General features: G+C 42.1%; 1 protein-coding gene across 2 annotated transcripts in view; it reads left to right on the top strand.

Annotated features, from left to right (window-relative positions):
- LOC145511662 (uncharacterized) overlaps positions 1–26,886 on the top strand; it is a 703,222-nt gene that overhangs the window by 98,053 nt on the left and 578,283 nt on the right. For both annotated transcript variants that reach the window (XR_014058034.1, XM_081505273.1), the window contains one exon: positions 4,216–4,593. Coding sequence is in view for 1 of the 2 variants with exons in the window: in XM_081505273.1 (XP_081361399.1) it covers positions 4,571–4,593 (23 nt within the window). In the remaining variant the exon portion in view is untranslated. Of the gene's footprint in view, positions 1–4,215; positions 4,594–26,886 lie in introns of those variants that run through there.

The following is a 26,886-nucleotide window of genomic DNA, read 5'->3' as shown; positions in this document are numbered from 1 at the left end:
TAGAAATCACTTGCATTTCTGTATACTAACAATGAAAAATCAGAAAGAGAAATTAAGGAATCAATCCCATTCACCATTGCAACAAAAAGAATAAAATATCTAGGAATAAACTTAAATAAGGAGAAAAAAGAACTGTACACAGAAAATTATAAGGTACTGATGAAAGAAGTCAAAGATGACGTAAACAGATGGAGAGATATTCCATGTTCCTGGGTAAGAAGAATCAATATTGTGAAAATGACTGTACTACCAAATGCAATCTACAGATTCAATGTGATCCGTATCAAATTACCAATAGCATTTTTCATAGAACTAGAACAAAAATTTCACATTTTGTATGGAAACACAAAAGACTGCGAATAGCCAAAGCAGTCTTGAGAAAGAAGAATGGAGCTGGAGGTATCAACCTTCCTGACTTCAGATTATACTACAAAGCTACAGTCATCAAGACAGTATGGTACTGGCACAAAAACAGAAACATAGACCAATGGAACAAGATAGAAAGCCCAGAAATAAACCTATGCACCTGTGGGTACCTTATTTTTGACAAAGGAGGCAAGAATATACAATGGGACAAAGATAGCCTCTTCAAGAAATGGTGCTGGGGAAACTGGACAGCTCCATGTTCATTTCAGTTCAGTTGCTCAGTCATGTCTGACTCTTTGCAACCCCATGGACTGCAGCACGCCAGGCCTCCCTGTCCATCACCAACTTCCGGAGTTTACCCAAACTCATGTCCATTGAGTCAGTGATGCCATCCAACCATCTCATCCTCTGTCGTCCCCTTCTCCTCCCACCTTCAATCTTTCCCAGCATCAGAGTCTTTTCAGATGAGTCAGTTCTTCACATCAGGTGGTCAAAGTATTGGAGTTTCATTTTCAGCATCAGTCCTTCCAATGAATATCCAGGACTGATCTCCTTTAGGATGGACTGTTTGGATCTCCTTGCAGTCCAAGGGACTCTCAAGAGTCTTCTCCAACACTACAGTTCAAAAGCATCAATTCTTCAGCGCTCAGCTTTCTTTATAGTCCAACTCTCATATCCATACATGACTACTGGAAAACCCATAGCTTTGACTATGGTTGGTAAAGTAATGTCTCTGCTTTTTAATATGCTGTCTAGGTTGGTCATAGCTTTTCTTCCAAGGAGCAAGTGTCTTTTAATTTCATGGCTGCAGTCACCATCAGCAGTGATTCTGGAGCCCAAGAAAATAAAGTCTGTCACTGTTTCCACTGTTTCCCCATCTATTTGCCATGAAGTGATGGGACCAGATGCCATGATCTTAGTTTTCTGAATGTTGAGCTTTAAGCCAACTTTTTCACTCTCCTCTCTCACTTTCATCAAGAAGCTCTTTAGTTCTTCACTTTCTGCCATAAGGGTGGTGTCATCTGCGTATCTGAGGTTATTGATATTTCTCCCAGCAATCTTGATTCCAGCTTGTGTTTCTTCCAGCCCAGCATTTCTCATGATGTACTCTGCATATAAGTTAAATAAGCAGGGTGACAATATGCAGCCTTGACGTACTCCTTTTCCTGTTTGGAACCAGTCTGTTGTTCCATGTCCAGTTCTAACTGTTGCTTCCTGACCTGCATACAGGTTTCTCAGGAGACAGATCAGGTGGTGGTAGTCTCATCTCTTTAAGAATTTTCCAGAGCTACATGTAAAAGAATGAAATTAGAACACTTCTTAACACCATACACAAAGATAAACTCAAAATGGATTAAAGACCTAAATGTAAGACCAGAAACTATAAAAATCTTAGAGGAAAACATAGGCAGAACACTTGATGACATAAAGCAAGATCCTCTATGACCCACCTGTTAGAGTAATGGAAATAAAAACAAAAGTAAACAAGTGGGACATTATTAAACTTAAAAGCTTTTGCACAGCAAAGGAAACTATAAGCAATGTGAAAAGACAACCCTCAGAATGGGAGAAAATAATAGCAAATGAAACAAATGACAAAGAATTAATTTCCTTTGGCCACAAGGCAAGTGGGATCTTATCTTCCCCACCAGGCATCAAATGTGCACCCCATGTATTGGAAGACAAAGCCTTAACCTCTGGGCAGCCAGGGAAACCCTCTTGTTTATGTTTTGATACTATCCCTTCATCCAGGATGAAGGCCAGATGTTTAGTTCTTAAACATTCTGAAAGGAACTGTTCATTAGTGGTGAAAAGAGTCGATAAAGAGTAGGGTACCTTCCTGGAGAGGTGTGATTGCATTTCTTCAAATTTTAAGTGAACCTTATTCCTATGTGATAGAGGTCTACTTTAAAGCATGATAGCCTAGCTGTCCATCAACCCTTCTCTGCTTGGGGGTTGGTAAAGGAGGAGGAATTGTACGTAGATAATTCAAAATAAACAGAGGTTTGTTTGACTGATATCTGAAAAAAAACTCATATAAAATTAACTATTGTCCATAGCAGGGCAGTAGATAAAGGAGAGAGGAGCAGTGGTTTGCCTGAAAAAGTCACACTGGTATTAAAAACTTGCCAGAATCAGTACACAAAGTGGATGATCCACTTGTGAGTAACCAGTGACTGAAATACAGCAGTAAGACAGCAGTTGCAGTGAAACAACCTCCAGAGTTTATGAAGTGATTTTTTTAAAAAAGAAAACAAATTGGCTTCAGCCTCCTAAAATAGGCAGGCATTTCAAACTAGAGATGGCTCAGTGGTAAAGAATTCACCTGCCAATAAAGGAGACGGGTTCAATCCCTGGATCCTGAAGATCCACAGGAGAAGGAAATGGCTACCCACGGCAGTATTCTTGCCTGGGAAATCGCATGGACAGAGGAGCCTGGCGGGCTACAGTCCATGAAGTTGCAAAGAATCAGACACAACTGAGCACAACACAGCTAGCTAGTCTAATTCATTTGTAAATTCATACATAGCAAACTATTGATTTAATGATCTCGGGAGGTTAACACAAGCCTTGCTCTGGCTTTTTCCTTCTTGTTGCTCAACTTGTTGCAAAACTGTGGTCTCTGGATTGCTGATTAGGAATAGCTTTGCTTTTAATGGCTCAGAATCCTCCCCATACTGTGGCCTTGATGTGGAGAAATCCCTGGTATTATAATGCCTTTGGACCCCTCTGAATCTCTGAGTCACCAGTGTGTACAGTCCTGATTCCTGGACTTTTCTGCTATAATCATTCTCAGACCTGAATCACAGGCACTGGGTCTTCAGAGGCCAGACTTTGGAATCAGACTATCCATATTTAGACCTTAGCACTGAATCCTGGCTCTATATTTACTGATTGGGCTTGAATATACCTAGATTTCCTCGTGCACGAAATAAGGGAAAATAATAGGGTACTTTTAAGATCTCACTGTAAATACACACACACACACAACAGTGCATAATGAAAAGAGTTTCTTAATGCTAATTACTCAGATTATTACAGATATATGCTTATAGTTTAGTTACTTTTCTTTAATTCCTTTCTTCCTTTTTTTCTCTTCTTCTTCCTTCTTTTATTAAGATTTCTCCCTTGTAGTTTCTTTTTCCTTATTGCCATCATTAATCTTCATCCTGTCACTATTGTTATTGTAGCCAAAGAACAGGCTATAGACCCACTTGATTTTGGCAAATAAAATGGTGCTATGTATGGTGGTGAGTGGAATGTAGACAGGGTCAGTGTTAATACTTAGATGATACAAAGGCTAATAAATATACCTTCTTAACAACCCCTCGCCCAGAAGGAATGTGGGTGGAGGCAGGAGCAAGAGAGGGGAGGCGTGAAAGAGGAGGAAGGAGGGAGAAGATGGGAGGAGAACAGGGTGAAGAAGAGCAACAGAAAACCCTGAGGGAGACATACCCACAATGTCCAGAACATAAGCATGAGTTATTTCCCAAAGTATTTACCATCTTATCGTGGGGAGAATTTACCCTTGATTATAAGCACTACCATAGTTAACACCAAAGTTTAATTATGTGCATCAGGAAAACCTCCTTTTATGAGTGAGTGAGATGGAGACCAAGAGAACAATGGAAGCTTTAGGGGAATGAGATGAGCAGGTTGATACAATATTAGCTAAGGGGGTGAATCTGACACAGATTAAAAGAGCACTGACTCACAGGAGGAAAGTCAGAAGCCATTCCACCTTTGGGGTGGGGAACAGCCATGTCGCCTTGGTCATGACAAGCTACAGTGTGTTCTACTGGCTGGATGGCATCAGTGAGACTGAGAAAGCCTTATTTTGATTTTTAGGTGACACCACGGATTACAGAGTGAAACATTTTCATCTGGAACTGAGGAGATGGATCTGAAACCCAGAAAAACTGACCCATTATTTAAACATAGTGGAATGAGCTCCCTGGCTGGGAGAGGGGTCGGGAGATGGACAGCCAGGTTGGAACTCGGACTTGTGTTATCCCACTAAGCTCCAGCATGTTTCATCAGCCTCCGGACAAGAGTGTGAACTTTCTCCTCATTCGCTTAGAGCCTGGTCCTGTGACCTGACCCTTGGCAGAAGGAGAGTTGGGTTCTGCCCCATCTTACCCTGGAACTTCAGAAAACTGCTTACTCCTTCAACAACTCAGCTTCATCATCTGCAAAACGAGTGATGGAAGAATCCCTTCATATCAGGTTGGTGTTATTAAATTATTTATTGTTGACTGTGCTGGGTCTTCGTTGCTGCGCAGACTTTTTTTCTAGTTGCGATGAGTGAGGGCTGCTTTGTTGGGGTGCGTGGCTTCTCATTGTGGTGGCTTCTCTCGTTGCAGAGCATGGGCTCTAGGGCTCACTGGCTTCAGTAGTTGTGGTTCCCGGGCTCTAGAACACAGGGTCAATAGTTGTGGGGCACGAACTTGGTTGCTTTGGGGCTGTAGGATCCTCTCCCATTAGGGACTCAACCTGGGTCTCCTGCATTGGCTGGCAGGCTCTTTACCACAGAGCCACCAGGGAAGCCCAGGTTAGTGTTAAAAAATTGTGTCCTCTGGAAACCCTTCAAGGACAGCAGTCTGAGGGGATGGCCAGAGTGGGAATAGGTTGTGTTTCAGTTTTCCTTACATCCCGCCTGCCGCCACCACCAGCCGCACCACCATTGAGAGCAGCTTTTTCTTCCATGAACTATGTGTTTGCACTGCAGGGCGATATTCGGTCTGCAAATGGCTTTTCAAGGCTAAGATTGAAAACCCACCAGCGTCGGCCATCTCTAGCATTGCTTCTGCCTCTTACTTTCTGTTTCTCATGAGGTGACATGAGAGTATGCTGTGCTGAAGACGTAGTGGGAAGAGGGCCCAGATAGAAGTAAATTGGAAAAATGAGTAAGTGGGGGGTCCCGGGGCTTTGGCTGAGGGAACCTACAGCGCGTGCTTGGGAGGAGGCGAGGAAAGGTCTGCGTCTTGCTTGAGGGGGTTGTTCTCCCCCCACCTCCTTCCCAGTGGTGTCTCTCAAATGCAGAATTAATCCCTCCTGCTTCCAATTATGGGCAGAATCCCATTTGGAGCACCTGTTTCTTACTAAGAGTGTGCTCTGTAGTCTGTACAAGGACAATGATAAAAAATAGGTGCTGTTAATCGCCCTATTTTGGATACACATTACAAGATTGAGTCACTGCAGGGCTGGTTGCTGTAAATGTCCAGCCCTCTCTCTGTTTTTTTTAAGAATTTTATATATTTATTATGTTTGGTTGCACTAGATCTTCAGTGCTTCACATGGGCTTTCTCTTGTTGCAATGAATGGGGGCTACTCTTCGTTGGGGTGCATGGACTTCTTCACTGTGGGGGCTTCTCATGTTGCAGAGCACAGGCTCTAGGGACTATGGGCTCAGTTAGTTGTGGTGCCCAGTGGCACCCAGGCTTAGTTGCTTGCAGGCATGTGGAATCTTCTCGGACCAGGGATTGAACCCATTTGCTTTGCATTGGCAGGCAGATTCTTATGCACTGTGCCACTAGAGAAGTCCTACTGAGCTTTCTTTCTCTCCAGTTGATGGCAGAGGTTCAGATAGTAGCATATTTTTGTTGATGTAATGGGTTTACAGTGATGAAATTACTGCCATTCAAAATACGTGGATTCTAGAAATCTCATAAATATTGTGGAAACCCTTCTTGTATTTGCATAGAACATAGCAATCCAGGGAACTCAGCAGTCTGAACTCTTCACAGAGGTGCCCACAGCTTGATTCTGAAACTGCCCTTCATCTGGCAATTGTTTCTGCAATTGCCTGATTCATCCTCTAAAATTAACAGAATCTCTGCTTCCAGAACACTGCAGCTTTGGTTTATGCAATGGCATGGTCAGAATAAAAGGGCAAAGTTCTGGGAGTTCATCCAGGTTATAGAGCAGGTTCTATGCCTCTTTTGTCCCTTTGCTGGCTTTGGTTTAAGGCCTGTTTCTAGTAGAACCTGAGAGCAAAGTTTTGGATCAGAAACGTACACGTTTCTGTAAGCAATTTACACGTTGCTACTCAAACTGTGATGGATGCAATCAGCAGCATAGTTTTTCCCTGGGAGTTTGTTAGAACTACAGAATCAGACCTACCCCAGACCTACTGAATCAAAATCAGTATTTTAATGGGATCCCAGGCATTCATGCACGTTCTGTTACAGACTTCACCTACCTTGGAGTTTTAGTTGTTGATACCAAAAGAGTCCATTAATTGTGAAGCATGAGATTGGCTTAGGCCAGTTTGCAACAGAAAGCAAGGAGAATTCCCAAGGATTTTATGCTGGGATCTTTCTGCAAGGAGCTAGAAAAGAAGAGGGGAAGAGAAGCAGGGATAGAAATAAAGCTTAGCTGAGGTTGCAAACTCACAGGCTTCCACAGACAAGGTCAGTAAGGGAAACAGAAAGTAGGGGTCACGGGGGACCACTGAGAACTGGAGAATGCGTGCCTCTTTCAAACACAGCTGCCACTGCTCTGATCTGGATGGTTGCTGCACTGAAATTTGGGCTCAGCGTTGTCAGACCTTCTGACTTTTTCAAGAGCCTGTAACATACATTTTAATGGAGAATTCCCTGATTTTTATTCAGTGAGGTCCAGTAGACTAAATATAATTTTATCAGCTATAACAACTGAGTGTACTCAGTCACTAAATCCTCAAAAGGGCTGTGGCAAGTCATTTCTTCTCTCTGTATTTCTATGTGTGCATTCCTTCCATGGGTTATTATTAGAGGACATGTAATTTTCCAAATGCATTAGGATAATAACCACGTGCTTGGGAGACCTGAGCCAAAGGCTCTGAGAATATATCCCTGGTTTCAGGTGGAGGTGATACCCCTTGGAAAGCCCGTTACCTGCAGTTTTCTAATGGGGTCTCAATTTTCTGATGGTGAATCCAAGGGTTTCACACTACTTAACCATCCATTGCTATGTGAACAGGTTACTAAGCTTTGCAATTTGAGGGTACATAACTGAGTTCAGAGTTGAGGTGTTTGATAGAGTTTTATTTCTGTAGAGAGATACCAGACATGGGGGGAGCAGTGGGAGAAGGTGGGAGGGCTCAGACCCGCCAGATGAATGTAGTGAGCAGCTTCCCTGGGGATGTGCCTCAGAAGGGAATCATTTTCAAGACGTTGTCTAAAGATCCCCTGTATTAAAATAACTTGGAGTGCATTTTTGAAATGCAGACTCCTAGGTCTACAGGAGTAGATAGACACAGACTCCTGCGAATACAAATCTGCTAAATAAAAATCCAGGGAATGAAGCCATGGAAAAAAAAATCTCACAGATACTCCAGATCATTTGTATGTATATTAAAATTTTAGAGCAATAGCATTTCAGTGAGATAATGCTAGGTGGTAGCTGATTGTTCTCTATTTCTACTGAGCATAGAGTAAAAAGAAAAGCACTTAATCTACTGTGAAAAGAATAAGGGTGTGTTGGAAAGGACAATAGGATTGAGATGCTGGAGTGATAGTATCATGCCATCGAGAGAGCACCCTGACTTAGACCAGGTACACGTGTTACACTGGCGCTGTAAGCCAGTTCTCTAGGGGGAATAATGCTCTGATTTGTAGTGTCTCCCTGGTTCTGTTGTATAGATACTCCCACCATGGCCAGTGTCTTGCCACCAACATGTCGTCACTGAATGAGAAGTTGGGAGCGAACATGAAGAGCTTGCTTTCATGAGCCTGTGCCAGCTGACTCCAGCTGACCACAGACAGCTCCTCACAGAGCAGCCCTAGAGGGAAATGGAAGTGCAAGGATAAGGCTTCATAAAGGAAAAAAAAAAAAAAATATATATATATATATACACTATATCCCATATTCATGTATATACACCACATATATATACACACACACATCATATATATGTATTCACATGCCATATATATGTATACACACACATATATATACATATATACACACACCATTTTAAATGGTATATATGGGCTTCCCTGGTGACTCAGACAGTAAAGAATCTGCCTGCAATGCAGGAGACCTGGGTTCAATCCCTGGGTCAGGAAGATCCCCTTCTTATATATGGTGTATTATGGTGTGTATATATTATATATATATACACCATGTAGTGAAACCGCATAGAAATTTGCACTAAATCCCAGTGTAGTGCTTCAGATAGCTAGATTGGACTAGGTGGAAGGCTCCTTTACCTTAATGATATACACACCTGGGCTGGGCTTCCCAACATGTCCATGTGAGTCACCGGTGGATCTGGTTAAAGAGCAGATTCTGGTTTAATTGGCTCTGGAACATGGCCAGAGAGAGTTTGTGTTTCTAACAGGCTTCCAAGTGAGACAGCTGATGCTGGTCCATGGGCTGCGTTGAGAATGTCAGCCTAGAATCAAAACAGGTTAAGTCATTTTGCTCCTTTTCCTTGAACACTAACCAAAGCCTCAAAGCTTATACTCCAAAGGGGTTGAAAAGCCATACTCTAGTTAGCACCAGAGGAAATGGAGATAAAGAACTCCAAACATGAGAAAAATTGTCCTGGTATTTGGTCAGCCAGTTCCACAGTGTTCTTCCTCAGGAAGAGAGTAATTGGAATGGGAAGAAAGGTTTCTTTTGCCTAGAGACCAAAATCAAAAGTTCCCTGCTTGTGTGGGTGACTGAAAATGGAGATCAAGAGCAAAAGCTGACTCTGAAATCTGCTTTGCAAGAGATGGCTGCAAACATAGTAAACTGATTGCCCAGCACGGATATAATAAATCAGTTGCCTATAGAGGTCATATTAGATTTGAGAGGATCAGGCGCATCCACTGTGGTTGGGGGTTCTGCCTGATGTCCCTTTTTTATATGTACCACTTTAGTGCTCCTAAAGCATCTTTGAAAGATTAGCACTGGCTTTTGGAGCCAAGAAAACCATTCTTGCTAGTGAAACAACAGGTCTCTCTCTTTCAATGTCTGGACAATGACGGAGTGAGTGTATTTGAGTGTTTTTGGATGTTAAGCATTGTGGTAGTTATTTCACTCTATTTTTATTCAAATCTCTCACCAATTATGTGGGAAAGGTCCATATAGTCAAAGCTATGGTTTTTCCAGTAGTCATGTATGGATGTGAGAGTTGGACCGTAAAGAAGGCTGAGGACCGAAGAATTGATGCTTTTGAACTGTGGTGTTGGAGAAGACTCTTGAGAGTCCCTTGGACAGCAAGGAAATCAAACTAGTCAATCTTAAAGGAAATCAACCCTGAATATTCATTGGAAGGACTGATGCTGAAGTTCCATCTTTGGCCGCCTGATGCGAAGAGACAGCTCATTGGAAAAGACCTTGATGCGGGGAAAGATGGAAGGCAAAAGGAGAAGGGGGTGACAGAGAATTAGATGTCTGGATGGCATCACCAACTCAATGGATATGAGTTTGAGCAAATTCTGGGGGATAGTGAAGGACAGGGAAGCCTGGCATGCTGCAGTCCACAGGGTCACAAAGAGTCAGACACGACTGAGTGACTGAACAACAACAGATTACTGCCCTAATTCTCAAGTGAGAAACTGAGGCACAGTGAGATCATTCAGTGTGCCTGATGTCAAGGAACAAGTTTCAGAGCCAGAATTTAAACCCAAGTCTGTTTCTGCATTTTCTGTGTATGTTTGTCCTTTTTGCTTCTTAATTGTAAACTTCTGAGAATAAGGATTATGCCTTCTTTCTGTATTTCATCATTGAATACCCAGACAGGATTGTGTCTGTGTGTGTGTCTGTTGTTTATATACACAAAATATCTATACACAATACTGTGTTTCTTGGAGCCCTTGGGGACTGAGAACTGTGCAAATAAAAATGTTAAATCCACATTATTTATCTACTTATATGTTCATATAAGTCAATATGTTATAAATAATTCCAAGCTAGTTTATGATTATTGCATATAATTTTCAGTATGCCACTGGTAGAATTCACTAATAATGTACAAGAAAATACATGTGGTATGGTATGAGCACATATCTGGACCACTTAGGGAGAAGCCAACAGGCCCAACAGCAGAATAGAGTTGGGAAAGCTATGTATATCCCAGTGGGCATAAGACTGGAAGACACTTAAAAGCCTAGCATGATCAGGTCAAGATGATAGAATGGGAGAACCCTGTGCTCACTTCCTCCTGCAGACACACCAAAACTAAAACTGTTAATGCATATACAGGAACTATCTCTGAGAACAACCTGAAGATGAGCAGAACTGATTTTCTACAACTGAGGATAAAAACAAACTGTTATGGATCACAACAAACTGTGGAAAATTCTTAAAGACATGGGAATACCAGACCACCTTACCTGCCTCCTGAGAAACCTGTGTATGCAAGTCAAGAAGCAACAGTTAGAACCAGGCATGAACAATGGACTGGTTTCAAATACTGTCAAGGCTGTATATTGTCACCCTGCTTATTTAACTTATATGCAGAGTACATCATGTAAAATGCTGTACTGGATGAAGCACAAGCTGGACTCAAGATTGCTGGGAGAAATGTCAATAACCTCAGATATGCAGATGACACCACCCTTATGGCAGAAAGCAAAGAAGAACTGAAGAACCTCTTGATGAAAGTGAAAGAGGAGAGTGAAAAAACTGGCTTAAAACTCAACATTCAAAAAACAAAGATCATGGCATCCGGTTCCGTCACTTCTTGGCAAATAGATGGGGAAACAATGGAAACAGTGACAGACTTTATTTTCTTGGGCTCCAAAATCACTGCAGATGGTGACTGCAGCCATGAAATTAAAAGATGCTTACTCCTTGGAAGAAAAGCTATGACCAACCTAGACAGCATATTAAAAGGCAGAGACATTACTTTGCCGACAAAGATCCATCTAATCAAAGCTGTGGTTTTTCCAGTAGTCACGTATGGATGTGAGAATTGGACCATAAAGAAAGCTGATCTGTGTAGCTTCCTATAAACCTCAAACTCAAGTGACACTCAGGAGAGGGAGTTGAATAACCCACACTCATGAGGGAGAATCCGAGGTCCACAGCATTATTGGTCTTCTTGACCACCTTTCATTTGTTCAGGAGCAGAGCACTGATGCTCAAAGTCATGGACTGCTCCCATCTGGGAAAGGGCTTTCCTTCCTTGTGTTTCTGCATGCCATGGGGTAAGAGGTCCGTGCTTCTTGAAATGAGAGCCAGCTCTGTCAAGCTCTAACCTTTGTAAGTGTGCAGACACTGTGGATGTTGGCCCAGTTACTATTTTCTGCTTCCTTCCTGGCAAAGCCAGCCTCCAATGACAATGGCTAAAATGTTAGATACTCACTTGCCCAGTATCTGTATGGCTCCAGGTGGTCATGCCACTCATTCCTGCCAAATAGATTTAAAGAAAAGCATGTTAGGAAGTGGGGCTTCCCTGGTGGTTCAATGATAAAGAACCTGCCTGCCAGTGCAGGAGTTGGGGGTTTGATCCTTGGATCAGGAAGATTCCCTGGAGAAGGAAATGGCATCTGGTTCTAGTATTCTTGCCTGAAAAAGCCCATGGACAGAGAAGGCTGGCAGGCTATAGTCCATGGGGTAGCAAAGAGTCATACATGACTGAGCGACTGAGCACACACACACACATGTGTTAGGGAATTCAGAGTAAAATTTTCTTCCCTGATGAAAAATTGTGCTGTGACCGAAGAAGTCCTAAATCCCCTCTGCCTTGCCTGTGGTCTGGTGGTGTAAACGTGTAGTGTCTGGAACTGTAGCAGCCATCACAACACCAGCATGCGGCAAGAAGCCTAAAGACTGAGCCAACAAGTCAGGGGTGGAAGGGAGGAAGGATGAATACAGCCGGGGTCCTTGATGTCATTGTTCATCTGCTGACCCAACCTTGGGACCCAGACTCCTTGTTCTGGAGGGTAACTAGAAGTGTTTTTGTTTAAGCCATTGTTAGATGTTCTGTTGTTTGTTATTCAAACCATCCTAAGTGATACACAAGTTACATAATCTCTCTGAACCTAAAATTTCTCATCTAAAAAGTGAGGTCAGCACCACCTAGGAGAATTGGGGGTAACTAAGTATTTGGTACATAAGTCACCTGACAAAATGCCACCTCAGAATAGATACTCAGCACATTTTAGCTAAACGCAAAGAAAAACTGGGAGTGTGATGCACTGTATTTGGCCAGATGTGAATATTGCCACAGCTATTTGATGAACCTTCTCATGTATAGAGTGAACATACAATGATTTTTTTCTTTTGCTTTACATCGGTTTATGTTATTACTCTGGAGAAGAAAATGACAGCCCATTCCAATATTCTTGCCTAGAGAACCCCATGGACAGAGGAGCCTGGCAGGCTATGGTCCATGGGGTTGCAAGAGTCAGACGTGACTTAGCAGTTAGAGAGAGAGAGATGTTATTACTTTGTAAATATCATGTATGGGTAAATATGCAGATCCACATTTATGTTTTTATCTCCAACTGTCACTTTCACTGCTTAGTTGGGGAAGAGACTATTTCTCCTTTTTCTGGGAAAGAAGGGAGATTATCGCAGTTGAGTTTAAAGGCTCAGAAAACAGCCTGGATATATACAATAGCTACCCACTTAAGAACTCTTTCTACAGATGTCTAGGCTGGTTTAAGCCTCATCATATCAGGTTTTCCTGCTAACATTTTCCGAGTTTGTATAAGCTTCAGCAGACCAGACTTTACCAGAACCTTGGACAGGATGCTCATTGATCTACTATGCAAACACTATGAAACCCAGTCTTCCTCCCAGATAGAGGAAATACATTCCCTGGTGAAGCTTCCTCTCTTTTGTTACCCATCTCTTTGTCCTTTCAGAAGTAGCTGCTCTCACAGACTCCTGGGTGGTTGCTGAAATTGGCTTTATTTTTCTGTTTCTTAGAAAGCAATCAACTTGTCTATGAAAATCATCTTCCATTGTCAGGCCAACAATGGCTCTTGCAGCCTCTTCTGTGTCTTCAAGTGGAATTCAAAAGGCATCAGTCTCTTCCAATTCCGAAGGGCCAGAAAGCAGCTGAGGCTCAGCTCCTGAAGTATCTGATGAAAGTACTCCCATGTCTTTCTTCCTTCTCAAGGAAGTATACAAAATGGCCCTTTCTCATTGGAAATTTTCAAGAGGGGTGGAGTAGACCACTTCTTGTATGTTCCTCATATCCACTTTTTTTGCAGCACATTACACTTCAAGATGCAGAGACCCACATCTTTGGTAACAGTGGCTGTGGGCTGGTCTGGCATAGGCTGGTGCTGAATTGGACCAGCTTCCAAGGGAGGCAGCCCCAGGCCCCATGCCCATATTTTCCTTGCAGATTGAGGTCACATGGTTATGTGTGTGTATTAGTTGCTCAGTCATGTCCTACTCGTTGTGACCCCATGGACTATAGCCTGCTGTCCATGGAATTCTCCAGGCAAGAGTACTGGAGTGGGTTGTCATACCCTTCTCCAAGGGATCTTCCCCACCAAGGGATCAAACTCAGGTCTCCCGCATTGCAGGCAGATTCTTTACCATCTGAGCCACCAGGGAAGCTCCATATGGTTCTTCTCATCAAATCCAGAACCAGAACGTGGCTCAAAACGCATCTTTTATAACTAGTGTAGACTCCTGGAGGCAGATGGTCAGTATAGACAGTTCAAGTCTTACGACTTCTCAACTTCATGATGGAACATGATACACATTCAGTAGAAACTGTGCTTTGACTTCTGATCTCTTCCCCAGCCAAGGGATATGCAGTGTGATACTCCCTGTGATGTGGGGCCTCTACAGCAAGCCCCAGCTCCTAGTCAACCACATGGTCACAAGGGTAAACAACTGACCCACTTCTACTCCCCCACCACCATTCTGTTTGTCACTTTTGGTACAGAAATGCTGCAGAAGGCAGTCCACCCTCTACCAGGAGGTAAAGAGGAGGTAAAACCCCTTCTCGCTCAGTTTTTTTTTTTTTTAATTCTGTGGCCAGTCATGGCTTAGAAGAGCATATCACTGCCAAGAGCCCTTGGAGCACAGGTCTTAACTGATTTCTAGCTAACAGACCTTGCAGAGTGAAGTGCTGTGCTCTGCCAAAGAATTGCACTCGTTTGCTAGATGCATTTGGATTCTCCTTACAGTGAAATGCCTTGAGTATGCCTGTTGGCTTCTGAGCAAGGATGTAACTAGAGGCAGGAAAAGACAGGAAAACAGGAGGAAGAAAGTGCAAAGGATACCTGGGGGCAGGACATAAAAAGGGAAATGTTGTTTGTTCTATTTTTTGATAAGGCCTTCTTTTACCTTTCCATGACTTGCCTGTTCAAATAGTCCTTCTTACTGCAGAAGGAGAAAATAAGTTACATAAGGTAATAATAAGGTAATATATCTCCTTCTGTGAAAGCAAGCCAGATTCTATTCTCATGTTCTAGAGAGTCATAGTTCTTAAATAATGCTGGTCCTTCCACTGCAGCTAAGGGGAGACAGTGGGCCACAGCAGGAATGCTTGACATTTACTAAGCACTTGTGTGAACCAGGCCTGTGCTAAGTGCTGTACAGATATCATCACACCGAGTGTGTGTGTGTGTGTCTGTCTGTAAGGGTTCAACTGATTGCTAAGGTCGAGGTCTTCCAGAGGCATTCAGATGATAATACTGCATACGTCGGTCTATGTTTTACCCATGTTTTTGCATCTTTTATCTCATATACTGGTTACGAATGAGGACCTCAGAGCCAGACTGAGATTTGAATCCAGTTCAGGTACTTTCTAGCTGCATAGCCTAGGGCAAGTGGTTTAACTTCCCTGAGGTTCCATTTCTTGGTTTATAAAGTAGGAGAATTAATAGTTCCTATTTCATGAAGTGCAGATTAAATGAGTTATTACACAGACTTGGCACAAAAAAATCTATCATTTTCATTAATCCTCTATGATTCATCCTCCAAGGAAAATATAGTCATTGCTTTCAGTACTCCCCTCCTTTCTAGTATGTGCTTCAGGTTCTTCATTTGTAAACAGGGAATACTATATGTCTCATGTGCATGTGCGGAGAAGGCAATGGCACCCCACTCCAGTACTCTTGCCTGGAAAATTCCATGGACGGAGGAGCCTGGTAGGCTGCAGTCCATGGGGTCGCGAAGAGTTGGACACGACTGAGCGGCTTCACTTTCACTTTTCACTTTCATGCACTGGAGAAGGAAATGGCAACCCACTCCAGTGTTCTTGCCTGGAGAATCCCAGGGACGGCGGAGCCTGGTGGGCTGCCGTCTATGGGGTCGCACAGAGTCGGACACGACTGAAGCGACTTGGCAGCAGCAGCAGCAGCATGTGCATGTGTGCTCAATCGCTCAGCTGTGTCTGACTGCGGCCCCATGGACTGTAGTCCTCTAGGCTTCTTTGTCCTTGGGATTCCCGAGGCAAGAATACTGGAGTGGGTTGCCATTTCCTCCTTCAGGGAATCTTCCTGACCCAGGGATCAAACCCATATCTTCTGTGTCTTCTGTATTGGCAGGCAGATTCTTTACCACTGAGCCACCTGGGAATATGATTGTTTTAATGACTCTGCATCCATTTGAATGCAGAGTTCCAAAGACTAGCAAGGAGAGGTAAGAAAGCCTTTCCTCTATTTCTTCCGCAAAGAAATAGAGGAAAATAATAGAATGGGAAAGACTAAAGATCTCTTCAAGAAAATTAGAGATACTAAGGGAACATGTCATACAAAAATGTGCACAATAAAGGACAGAAATGGTATGGACCTAACAGAAGCAGAAGATATTAAGAAGAGGTGGCAAGAATACACAGAAGAACTATACAAAAAAGATCTTCATGACCCAGATAACTATGATGATATGATCACTCACCTAGAGCCAGACATTCTGGAATGCGAAGTCAAGTGGGCCTTAGGAAGCATCACTATGAACAAAGCTAGTGGAGGTGATGGAATTCCAGTTGAGCTATTTCAAATCCTAAAAGATGATGCTGTGAAAGTGCTGCACTCAATATACCAGCAAATGTGGAAAACTCAGCAGTGGCCACAGGACCAGAAAAGGTCAGTTTTCATTCCAATCCCAAAGAAAGGCAATGCCAAAGAATGCTCAAACTACCACACAGTTGCACGCATCTCACATGCTAGCAAAGTAATGTTCAAAATTCTCCAAGCCAGGCTTCAACTGTACATGAACCGTGAACTTCCACATGTTGAAACTGGATTTAGAAAAGGCAGAAGAACGAGAGATCAAATTGCCAACATCCACTGGATCATTGAAAAATCAAGAGAGTTCCAGAAAAACACCTTGACTACGCCAAAGCCTTTGACTGTGTGGATCACAACAAACTGTGGAAAATTCTTAAAGAGCTGGGAATACCAGACTACCTGACCTGCCTCCTGAGAAATCTGTAAGCAGGTCAAGAAGCAACAGAACTGGATACAGAACAATAGACTGGTTGCAAATCAGGAAAGGAGTACGTCAAGGCTGCATATTGTCACCCTGCTTATATGCAGAGTACATCATGCGAAATGCTGGGCTGGATGAAGCACAAACTGGAATCAAGATTGCTGGAAGAAATATCAATAACCTCAGATGTGCAGATGACACCATCCTTATGGCAGAAAGCAAAGAAGAACTAAAGAGCCTCTTGATGAAAGTGAGAGAGGAGAGTGAAAAAGTTGGCTTAAAACTCAACATTCAGAAAACTAAGATCATGGCATCTGGTCCCATGACTTCATGGCAAATAGATGGGGAAACAGTGATAGATTTTGTATTTTGGGGCTCCACAATCACTGCACATGGTGACTGCAGCGATGAAATTAAAAGATGCTTACTCCTTGGAAGAAAAGTTATGACCAACCTAGACAGCATATTTAAAAGCAAAGACATTACTTTGCCAACAAAGATCCGTCTAGTCAAGGCTATGGTTTTTCCAGTAGTCATGTATGGATATGAGAGTTGGACTATAAAGAAAGCTGAGGCTGAAGAATTGATGCCTTTGAACTGTGGTGTTAGAGAAGACTCTTGAGAGTCCCTTGGACTGCAAGAAGATCCAACCTGTCAATCCTAAAGGAAATCAGTCCTGAATATTCATTGGAAGGACTGATGCTGAAGCTGAAGCTCCAATACTTTGGCCACCTGATGCAAAGAACTGACTCACTGGAAAAGACCTTGATGCTGGGAAACATTGAAGGCAGGAAGAGAAGAGGACGACAGAGGATGAGATGGTTGAATGACATCACTGACTCGATGGACATGAGTGAGTAAACTCCAGGAGTTGGTGATGGACAGGGAAGCCTGGCATGCTGCAGTCCCTGGGGTCGCAGAGAGTCAGACACAACTGAGTGACTGAACTGAACTGAATGACTTAGGGACTTAATATATGTAAAGTATTACCCTCTATACTATGTATGTAAAGTATTACACCTATATTATCTGTTCACAGAGTGCCTTCCATAAATGAGTTTGAACTTCTCTTGATGTTGTAGTATGGAAACTTATTATAAGATTTTTGTTTTATCTTTAATTTTGTGGGTGCCAATCAATAATAATGCATTCACTAATGTATAAATTTACTCTTTAATATGTGAATTACTTTGACCTCAAAAGTATTGTTTCTTGCATCAAGTATAATGAAAAAAAAGAAATAACTTTTTAAGGCAATATGCAAAGTTGAAAGGTCATTTCCTAATCCGTAAAAACTTATGAACCAAAATGAACGTTGATTCAAACAAAAGTGAAAGTGCTGGTCGCTCAGTTGTGTCCGACCCCATGCACTGTAGCCTACCAGGCTCTTCTGTCCATGAGATTTTCCAGGCAATAATACTGGAGTGGGTAGCAATTCTCTTCTCCAGAGGATCTTCCCAATCCAGGAATCAAACCCCCAAACTTGACCATACTAATTGAATATCTGTGATGGTCATGGTACTCTGTTGGATAGAGAAAGAGGGAAAATTAATCCAAACCCCAGAGAGCTTTCCACCTCCCCAGGCAGACAAAGCACACACATGAAGCCGCAACATAAAAGCAGAGCGTAGGGCATGATTGACCTACAAGTCCACTGAGTTCAGAGATGGTGGAAATCAGTGTGAACGCTGTTAGGGCCGGCAGTGGGTTCAGAGGAGCCTTGAAGAATTATTAAGGATTTTAACCAGACAGAAGAAGAGTGCTCAGGGCATCCAGGTTGAGGAAGAGGATAAGCCAATGCTGGATTCACCAGCATGTGACATAGGAAGGCTGGAAGTAGAGCCTTCTGAAAGGGAGCTGTCAGCTATCTGGGTCTGTCTCAGGAAGGTTAGCATTTAGAATACAACGGCCAGGGATTGGAGATTGACGGGACAGAAGTGATAGACCGAAATGGATGGAATCGGAAAAGCTCAGGGTAGGGGGAGAGTTGGGCTTCCCAGGTGGCGCTAGTGGTAAAGAACCTGCCTGCCAATGTAGGAGACCTAAGAGGGAAGGGTTCGATCCCTGGGTCAGGAAGATCCCCTGGAAGAGGGCATGGCAATCCACTCCAGTATTCCTGCCCAGAGAATTCCATGGAGAGAGGAGCCTGGCGGGCTGCCATCCGTAGGGTTGCACAGAGTCAGACACGACTGAAGTGACTTAGCCTGCATCAGGAGAAGAGTTAGGGATTTACTGACAGAGAAAATGGCAATGGCAATGCATCTGCTTGAGCTTTGACATTTCCTCAGTGCGAGGAAACTTGAAGGCTGCTTTGTTGGAAGCAGCTGGAAGAAGAACTGGCTGCAGAGAGGGGGAAATAAATGATGATGAATTGCAACCTTATTTTGAACTGAACTCCACATAGAGGTAAGGATATCTAACATCTAGGTATCCTTTCCCTTCTCTGTGGATGACACAAGACTAGACCCTTATTTCATTCTATCCTTGTAAATGGCCAAGTGGATTGTTAAGTGAAGCAGTGGTAGATTTAAAGTATTTAGCTTTTGTAAATATAAACTTTCCAGTTTTCAGAAAACAAAGATCATGGCATCTGGTCCCATCACTTCATGGCAAATAGATGGGGAAACAATGGAAACAGTGACTCCAAAATCACTGCAGATGGTGACTGCAGCCATGAAATTAAAAGATGCTGGCTCCTTGGATGAAAAGCAATGACCAACCTAGACAGCATATTAAAAAGCAGAGACATTACTTTGCTGACAGAGGTCCAATAGTCAAAGCTATGGTTTTCCCAGTAGTCACACATGGATGTGAGAGTTGGACCATAAAGAAAGCTGAGCACTGAAGAGTTGATGCTTTTGAACTGTGGTTTGGAGAAGACTCTTGAGAGTCCCTTGGACTGCAAGGAGATCAAACCAGTCAATCCTAAAGGAAATCAGTCCTGAATATTGGAAGGACTGATGCTGAAGCTGAGCTCCAATACTTTGCCCACCTGATGTGAAGAACTGACTTATTGGAAAAGACCCTGATGATAGGAAAGATTAAATGCAAGAGGAGAAGGGAATGACAGAGAATGAGATGGTTGGATGGCATTACTGACTCGATGGACATGAGTTTAAGCAAGCTTTGGGAGTTGGTGATGGACAGGGAAGCCTGGTGTACTGCAGTCCACGGGGTCGCAGAGTTGGACATGACTGAACAACTGAACTGAACTGAAATATAAACTTTTCAGTTTCACATCTGTTAAAAAATAAGATCCATATAACATACTATTTGGCCCTTGTACAGAGAGGAAAACCTAGTCATAAGCAAGCTGAAAAATTTGCCCAAAGGAACAGCTGTGCATGCATCAGTCACTCAGTTCCATCTCTTTTGCGACCCTTTGGACTATAGCCCACCAGGCTCCTTTGTCCATGGAATTTTCCAGGCAAGAATACTGGAGTGGGTTGCCATTTTCCTCCTCCAGGGGATCTTCCCAACCCAGGTATTGAACCTGTGTCTCCTGAGTCTCCTGCGTTGCATGCAGATTCTTCATGTGCTAATCCATTGGGGAAGCCCAAAGGAACAGCAGGTAAGCAGCAAAGCTGGAATATAGGGATTTTGTCTTTAAGACTCACACCCTTGCCAACTATTCAGGACTCAGTCTCCTAGGGTGAGAATTCTCTAAGAGCTGAGATGTTACTCTCACGATCTGGAAGCATGAGACTCTTCACTATCTTCTCCTATCCTCTTCCCCACAAATACAGTATCTTGTAAACAAGTAAATAACCCAGTACTTGTGCAAAAATCCTTCAGAGATTCAGGGGAAAAAATACATGCTCAAAACAGAAGCTAACAGGCCCAGGAAATTCCCCAAACTCTCTGACCTCACAAGGCCAATAGACTGTATTTCTCGAACCTTGCGTGGATTGACAAGAGCAAGCAACATATAGGAATCCATCAAAATGAGCAAGGTAATAAATGCGCTACAACTCTGTTTTATGCTTTAGTTATTTCTCACATGGACTACTGTTAGCACCTTGGCAGGTCCTTTTCATTCATCCATCTTGTTTTTACTGTCTATTCAAAACATAGAAGCACATTAATTTTTTTCCCCCACCAACTGTAATTCTCAAACCACCCTTTGCACAGGCAATTACACCAGTTTTCTATTTCATCAGAGAATTCAATTTAAAATTTTAGTGCCAGTGGTTCGAATACTTACTTCATACATAACTTCAGGTTTGTATAGTGTTAATTTACATTTATGTTTCCGTTCACACCTTGCATTCTTTAATTGATTTATTTGTTAGCGATGCCATCTGTAGATTTTAAGTACTGAGCTTTCACAAATGACTTTTCTTCCCCCTCCCGAATCTGTTTTGAAAACTATTTCCCTCACCTTATTGCAACTAAAGCTGAGCTACATTCTTGTTTCCTGAGTGGAACATTTTTAAGGCATTGCCTTCTTGTATCTTTAGGTTGTTACAAGTCTGAGCATAGAGAGCAGTAATTTTTTAACCACAGAGATATTCTTTTCCTGTGGAACCCCTGGGAAGGAGACCTCTAGCTTGAGCTCTGTTATCTGCTCTATAGGCACCAAGAAAATCTAACTCCCTGTACTGTAAAACCAGGCCTTTGATTCTTTGGATTGGTTGCTGAGCCTCTAATTTGTAAAGAAGAAGTCATCTAAGAAGCCTGGAGTTTGTGTATATGGACAGCTCTCTTCTAGCCTGTATTCTGTAACCTTTGAGCAAAGGGTCCTTTCTCTCTTGGTTTTATCCACCTCCTAACCTGGTGCCCAGAGTCTGTAGGTGATCTACAAATGGCTGTTAAATGAATAAATTATAAATCCAGTTATTTTATCAGTCTTAAAACAAGACATGGCCATGTTCAGCATGAAACGAGGAACATGAAGAAGTGTCATCTTCCCTTTGTTTTCACTCAACCTCTCTAATGTCTTGAAATGATTATGACCTGTAAGGACAGAAGATCATGCATCAGTCTGCTTTTCCTTTGCCTCTAAAAGTTGTTGACTCGATGTCGTTCTCTCTTCAGTTTTTCCCTCGTCAGTTTGATTGTGACTGAGAAAAGTGAGGGCTCTTTGCCCCTGACACATGAGAGTGTACAGTCAAAAATACCTTGGTTTCCAACCTAGAACCTATTATACAGAGTGAAGTAAGTCAGAAAGAGAAAGATAAATATATTCTAACGCATCATAATCTAGAAAAATGGTACTGAAGAATTTACTTACAGGGCAGCAATGGAGAAACAGACATAGCGAATAGACTTGTGGACTTGGGGAGAGGGAAGGAGAGGGTGAGATGTATAGAAAGAGTAACATGGAAACTTACATTACAATGTGTAAAATAGATAGCCATATTCCTTTGCTGTATGGCTAAGGAAACTCAAATAGGGGCTGTGCATCAACCTGGAGGGGTGAGATGGGGAGGGAGAAGGGAGAGAATTTCAAAAGGGAGAGGATATATGTATACCTAGAATCCCTGGGACAGCAGAGCCTGGTGGGCTGCCGTCTATGGGGTCGCACAGAGTTGGACACGACTGAAGCGACTTAGCAGCAGCAGCAGCAGCAGCATGGCTGATTCATGTTGAGGTTTGACAGAAAACAACAAAATTCTGTAAAGCAATTATGCTTCAATAAAAAATAAAAAAATACCTTGGTGTATAGGTGAGTTTTAGGGTTTTGTCTTCTTGAAGGTCTTTGCTCCAAATATTTAACTGGAAAAGTCAATCCTTCCAGATTATTTCCATGCTCATAAATCTACATACAGCAATGCCTCTTACCTTGGCTGAAGGTTGGAATCACTCGGGAGCTTTAAAATACATTGCTGCCTGGATCCCACTCTAGCCATCCTGATTGAATTGGCCTGGACGTGGCTTCTGCACAGGAGTTTTAACATTTTTCCAGTTGATTCTAATGTTCAAGCCAAGGTTGAGAAGTACTCATGTAGAGCATTATTTTTAAATACTTAAAAGGCTAGAACTCTAAATATGGCATGAAACATTTTATTTTATATCAATACTGCTATTTTAAAGAATTTTTCATGTTAAAATACTCATGACTGTCACTGAACTGCATAGAAAATTTTTTTTTGCAGTGAACTTGTATAACTTGTCATTAAATATGCGTATATTTAGACCCTACCTTAGAGATTCTGATTCAGTAAACTTGCACTAAGTCCAAAATCAGCATTTTTAAAAGTGCACCCAACTTGATTCCTGTGTTCACTGAACTTGACGAGGTATTGCCTCAAAAAGGCATCTGAATAAGTTAAACAAGTTAAGGTAGTTCTAGACTACCTTAGGCACATGCCACTTGGTGATCTTGTGATCCGGTGTCATAGAAGAGTAAGACCTCAAAGTACAGAAAAAATATAGGTTTACTTTTTCCCTTTAAGTTTTGAGCTATTTGGGGAATGCAAATTACATATTGACAACAGTAAGAATTTCCCCCCCAAAATGTATGCATGAATGAATCATCAGTACATTCATACATTTAGTGATATAAATGCATTAGTGTACAATTCAACCCTATGTAAAAATATAGATATTAAAACTTAAATATATTAACTCTACTTCAAGTTTTAAAAAAAGATATGAAAGAATTCAAGACTGCTTCCATGTTAAAAATACATATACATCTGGAATACCTTTCAATTTAGTCTTAAAAAAACCAGTCCTTGGACCACAAATGTTTTAAAGGAATAGGAAAAATTTTAAGGCATCCAGTTATGTTGCACAAATTTAAGAATATTCAGGATAACAGTCTTTGAGCTTTAGACAAAGTACACATTTTAGTTTAAGGCTGAAAGACTCGTCTATCTAGCTTAAACTTCCTTGGGAATTCAAGGAAAAGAAAATGAATTACTCAAACTGGAGCTACATCAAAATGTCAAGTTAACACATTTTGGCTTGTAATGGTGCCAAAGGATCTAATCCCTGAATGATGAGGGCCTTGGGTTTCCAAATCATTTTAAAGATAATTTCATTACCAGGATGCTGGACCTTTCATTTTATTTTTTTCTTAGCTCTTTTCTATTTCTGTTTTAACCCATGCAAGGCTAACCAAGACCTGATAAGATCACATTGCAATTTATTGAAAAACTTGCAAAACAAAAGACCGCAAATAAAAATGTTAACACAGAAGACTACAAATCGAGAAAAAAAATTAACAATTTTCTCATGATAGTCAGTGATGCATTTAGTTTTCTCTAAACTTTTGTTAGGTTTTTGAGAGTTGAATAACTTATATTATCTGAGAGAGTATTAGAACCAAGGAAGAACAGCAGTGGACTGTGGTTGCTGTTGTTGTTAGGTTTTTCTTACAAATTTTCTGGTTGGTTCTTTTCCCCCTAGTATATGTTCTGTGCTCAGTAACTTTTCCATGATTTTCACACCTGATTCCTAGCCAGAGAGATGGGCTTATAACCTGGGTGATCTAATCATAGTACCCATGTGTATAACAGTTGGCCCAAAGGTTGGCTACATGACCCAAGCTGTGCTCATCAGAGTCCACTCTAGTTCTTAACATAGAGTGGGAGAAGGGGCCCAGACTCTGGGGTCAGGGCATGGAAAAGATGTAATAAGCCAGTGGGAGGCTATCTTTTCCAACATATGGAGAAAGCCTGTCTACAGTAGGAAAGGATGAAGCAGAGAGAGAGTGGAAATTAGGGGTAAGCAAAGAGAATCCTAGGGCATTGAATCTTGGTTCTATTTCTTGAAGCCTTAGTTTCTGCAGCTTTTCTATGCTGCTATCAGCACATCTTAAGCATCATTTCTTGCTACAAGAACTAATAAATTCCCTTTTTGGCTTAAGCCATTTTGAATTGGGTTTCAAACATTGGCAACTAAAATTCTAACACAGAATATAAGATCAATTAATCCCACTTAACATTGTACGGACAAGAAAACTGAGATTCACTTGCGCAAGGCCATACATCATGACTGAACTTGGCTGTTCAGTCTCCTGGCATGCTCTCCCTCAAGAAAATGTTGAAACTTTGTTAGGGGAGTCTGTGTTTTTAATAACTCTCAACACATAACCAGGGCTTCCCAGGTGGCACTAGTGGTAAAGAACCTGCCTGCCAATGCAGGAGACGTGAGACATGGGTGTTATTCCTGGCTCAGGAAGATCCCCTGGAGAAGGGCATGGCAACCCCCTACAGCATGCTTGCCTGGAGAATCCCATGGACAGAAGAGCCTGGTGGGCTACAGTCCATGGGGTCGCAGAGTTGGATATGACTGAAACAACTTAGCACAACACATAACCAGTCTCAAGTAGACTAGTGAGTGACTGGGTAAACTGGTATCAGTTTTGAGGACTTCGAGAACAGAGAATTTGAGGTTCTCAGTATTTGGGGCTCCTGCTCTGTAGCTGAGTAGCTGCATTGAATCTTGCTCCATAGAGAGGCTATCTATAGAATCAAGCCCCCAAAGATGCAATTTCCATATTCCCTTCAAGAGATGAGTTTGTGACACCTTGAATGATCTGAAGAGTTGAGTATGATTTTAAAAAAAACAACAGAAAACCCCACTTGGTTAAAACATTTTTTATAACTGTTTCACAAGTTGTTAGTATCAAAACACTAAATTCCCAGTAGTAATCTGCAATCTACTATGCAAAGAACATACAGTGAAAACCTGTAAGAAAAACCCTTACATGTCCACCTGATGATAGGCTAAATAAACTGTAAAACCCTTAGATACTGCAGACTGCTGGTGCAGATTGAATAACTGTCTTCTTGTCATAACCTCATATACCTTTGGGCTTCCCAGGTGGCACTAGTGGTAAAGAATCCACCTGCCAATGTAGGAGACACAGGTTCGATTCCTGGGTCAGGAAGATCCCCCAGAGGAGAAAACGGCAACCCCCGCCAGCATTCTTGCCTGGAAAATTCCATGGACAGAGGAGCCTGGTGGGCTACAGTCTGTGGGGCTGCAGAGAGTCAGACATGACTGAGCGACTAAGCACGCACAGCACACCTATACTTTTACCTTCTGCTTTGTAACTGCTGTGCTTTCCACTGTGGGCAGAGTCATCTCCCCATTTGACTAACACTGTGCTTGCTCAGGAGAACTTGTTCTGACAAATGTACAGTTAGGTCTAAAGATGTCTCCATGCTTTGGCTTGTCTTGTGCCTCCGCCACTTGTTAAAGGTGGGCATCTGCATAACCTAACATGAATAGGCAGTATTTGCAAATGCTGAAAAATCCCACAGGTACCTAAGGGTATACACTAAAAAGTAAGTATCTTCTTTACCCTCATCCTCAACTACCCAGGTCCCTCCCCAGAGGAATTTGGTACCCTCCAGAGATTCCAATTATTACTAAGTCAAATAGCAGTATTTATTGAGTTAGAACCAAGGCCAGAGGGTAGGGGCTACTGGATCAGGCTGGAAAAAGTCCTTCCTGAGGAAAATCTGACTCTCTTATTTGAGGATGCACTATTTATAATCTCAGAGTCCAGCTCCTGCAGGCAGACCTATAAAGGACTTATTTCTGTAGATCAACTACCAAGCTACAAAAGCATTTGTCATAGTGTTATCTCATTTAAACTCTTTAAGAATTCAGTTTCCAAAATTTGCTTAAGGTTACTTTAGGGTATACTTGAAAAATCAGATAGGGGATTGCTTCCTGGCCTAAAGCAGGTAGCAAATAAACACAGTTGGCATTTCAACAAAATTTTCTCTCCTTTTAGAGATAGAGCATGCCAAGTAAGAACCACGATACGATAAAAGAAATCTTAATTTTCATCTACTTACAGCAATAGATAAGCTAACTGTTCTCTCATTCTAACCTTCAGTTCAGTTCAGTCATCAGTCGTGTCCAACTCTTTGTGACCCCATGGACTGCAGCACGCTAGGCCTCCCTGTCCATCACCAACTCCCAGAATTTACTCAAACTCATGTCCATTGAGTCAGTGGTACCATCCAACCATCTCATCCTCTGTCGTCCCCTTCTCCTCCCGCTTTCAATCTTTCCCAGCATCAGGGTCTTTTCAAATCAATCAGCTCTTCGCATTAGGTGGCCAAAGTATTGGAGTTTCAGCTTCAACATCAGTCCTTCCAATGAATATTCAGGACTATTCCTTTAGGATGGACTGGTTGGATCTCCTTGCAGTCCAAGGGACTTTACTGGGACTCAAACTAAAATTTTAAAATTGAGCTCAAATGGTAACTTTTATGTTTAATTTGTACC

This window comes from Giraffa tippelskirchi, chromosome 6 (genome assembly GCF_054371585.1).
Source record: "Giraffa tippelskirchi isolate mGirTip1 chromosome 6, T2T-mGirTip1v1.2.pri, whole genome shotgun sequence".
Lineage (NCBI taxonomy): Eukaryota > Metazoa > Chordata > Mammalia > Artiodactyla > Giraffidae > Giraffa > Giraffa tippelskirchi.
This window is presented reverse-complemented; position numbering and strand designations above follow the sequence as displayed.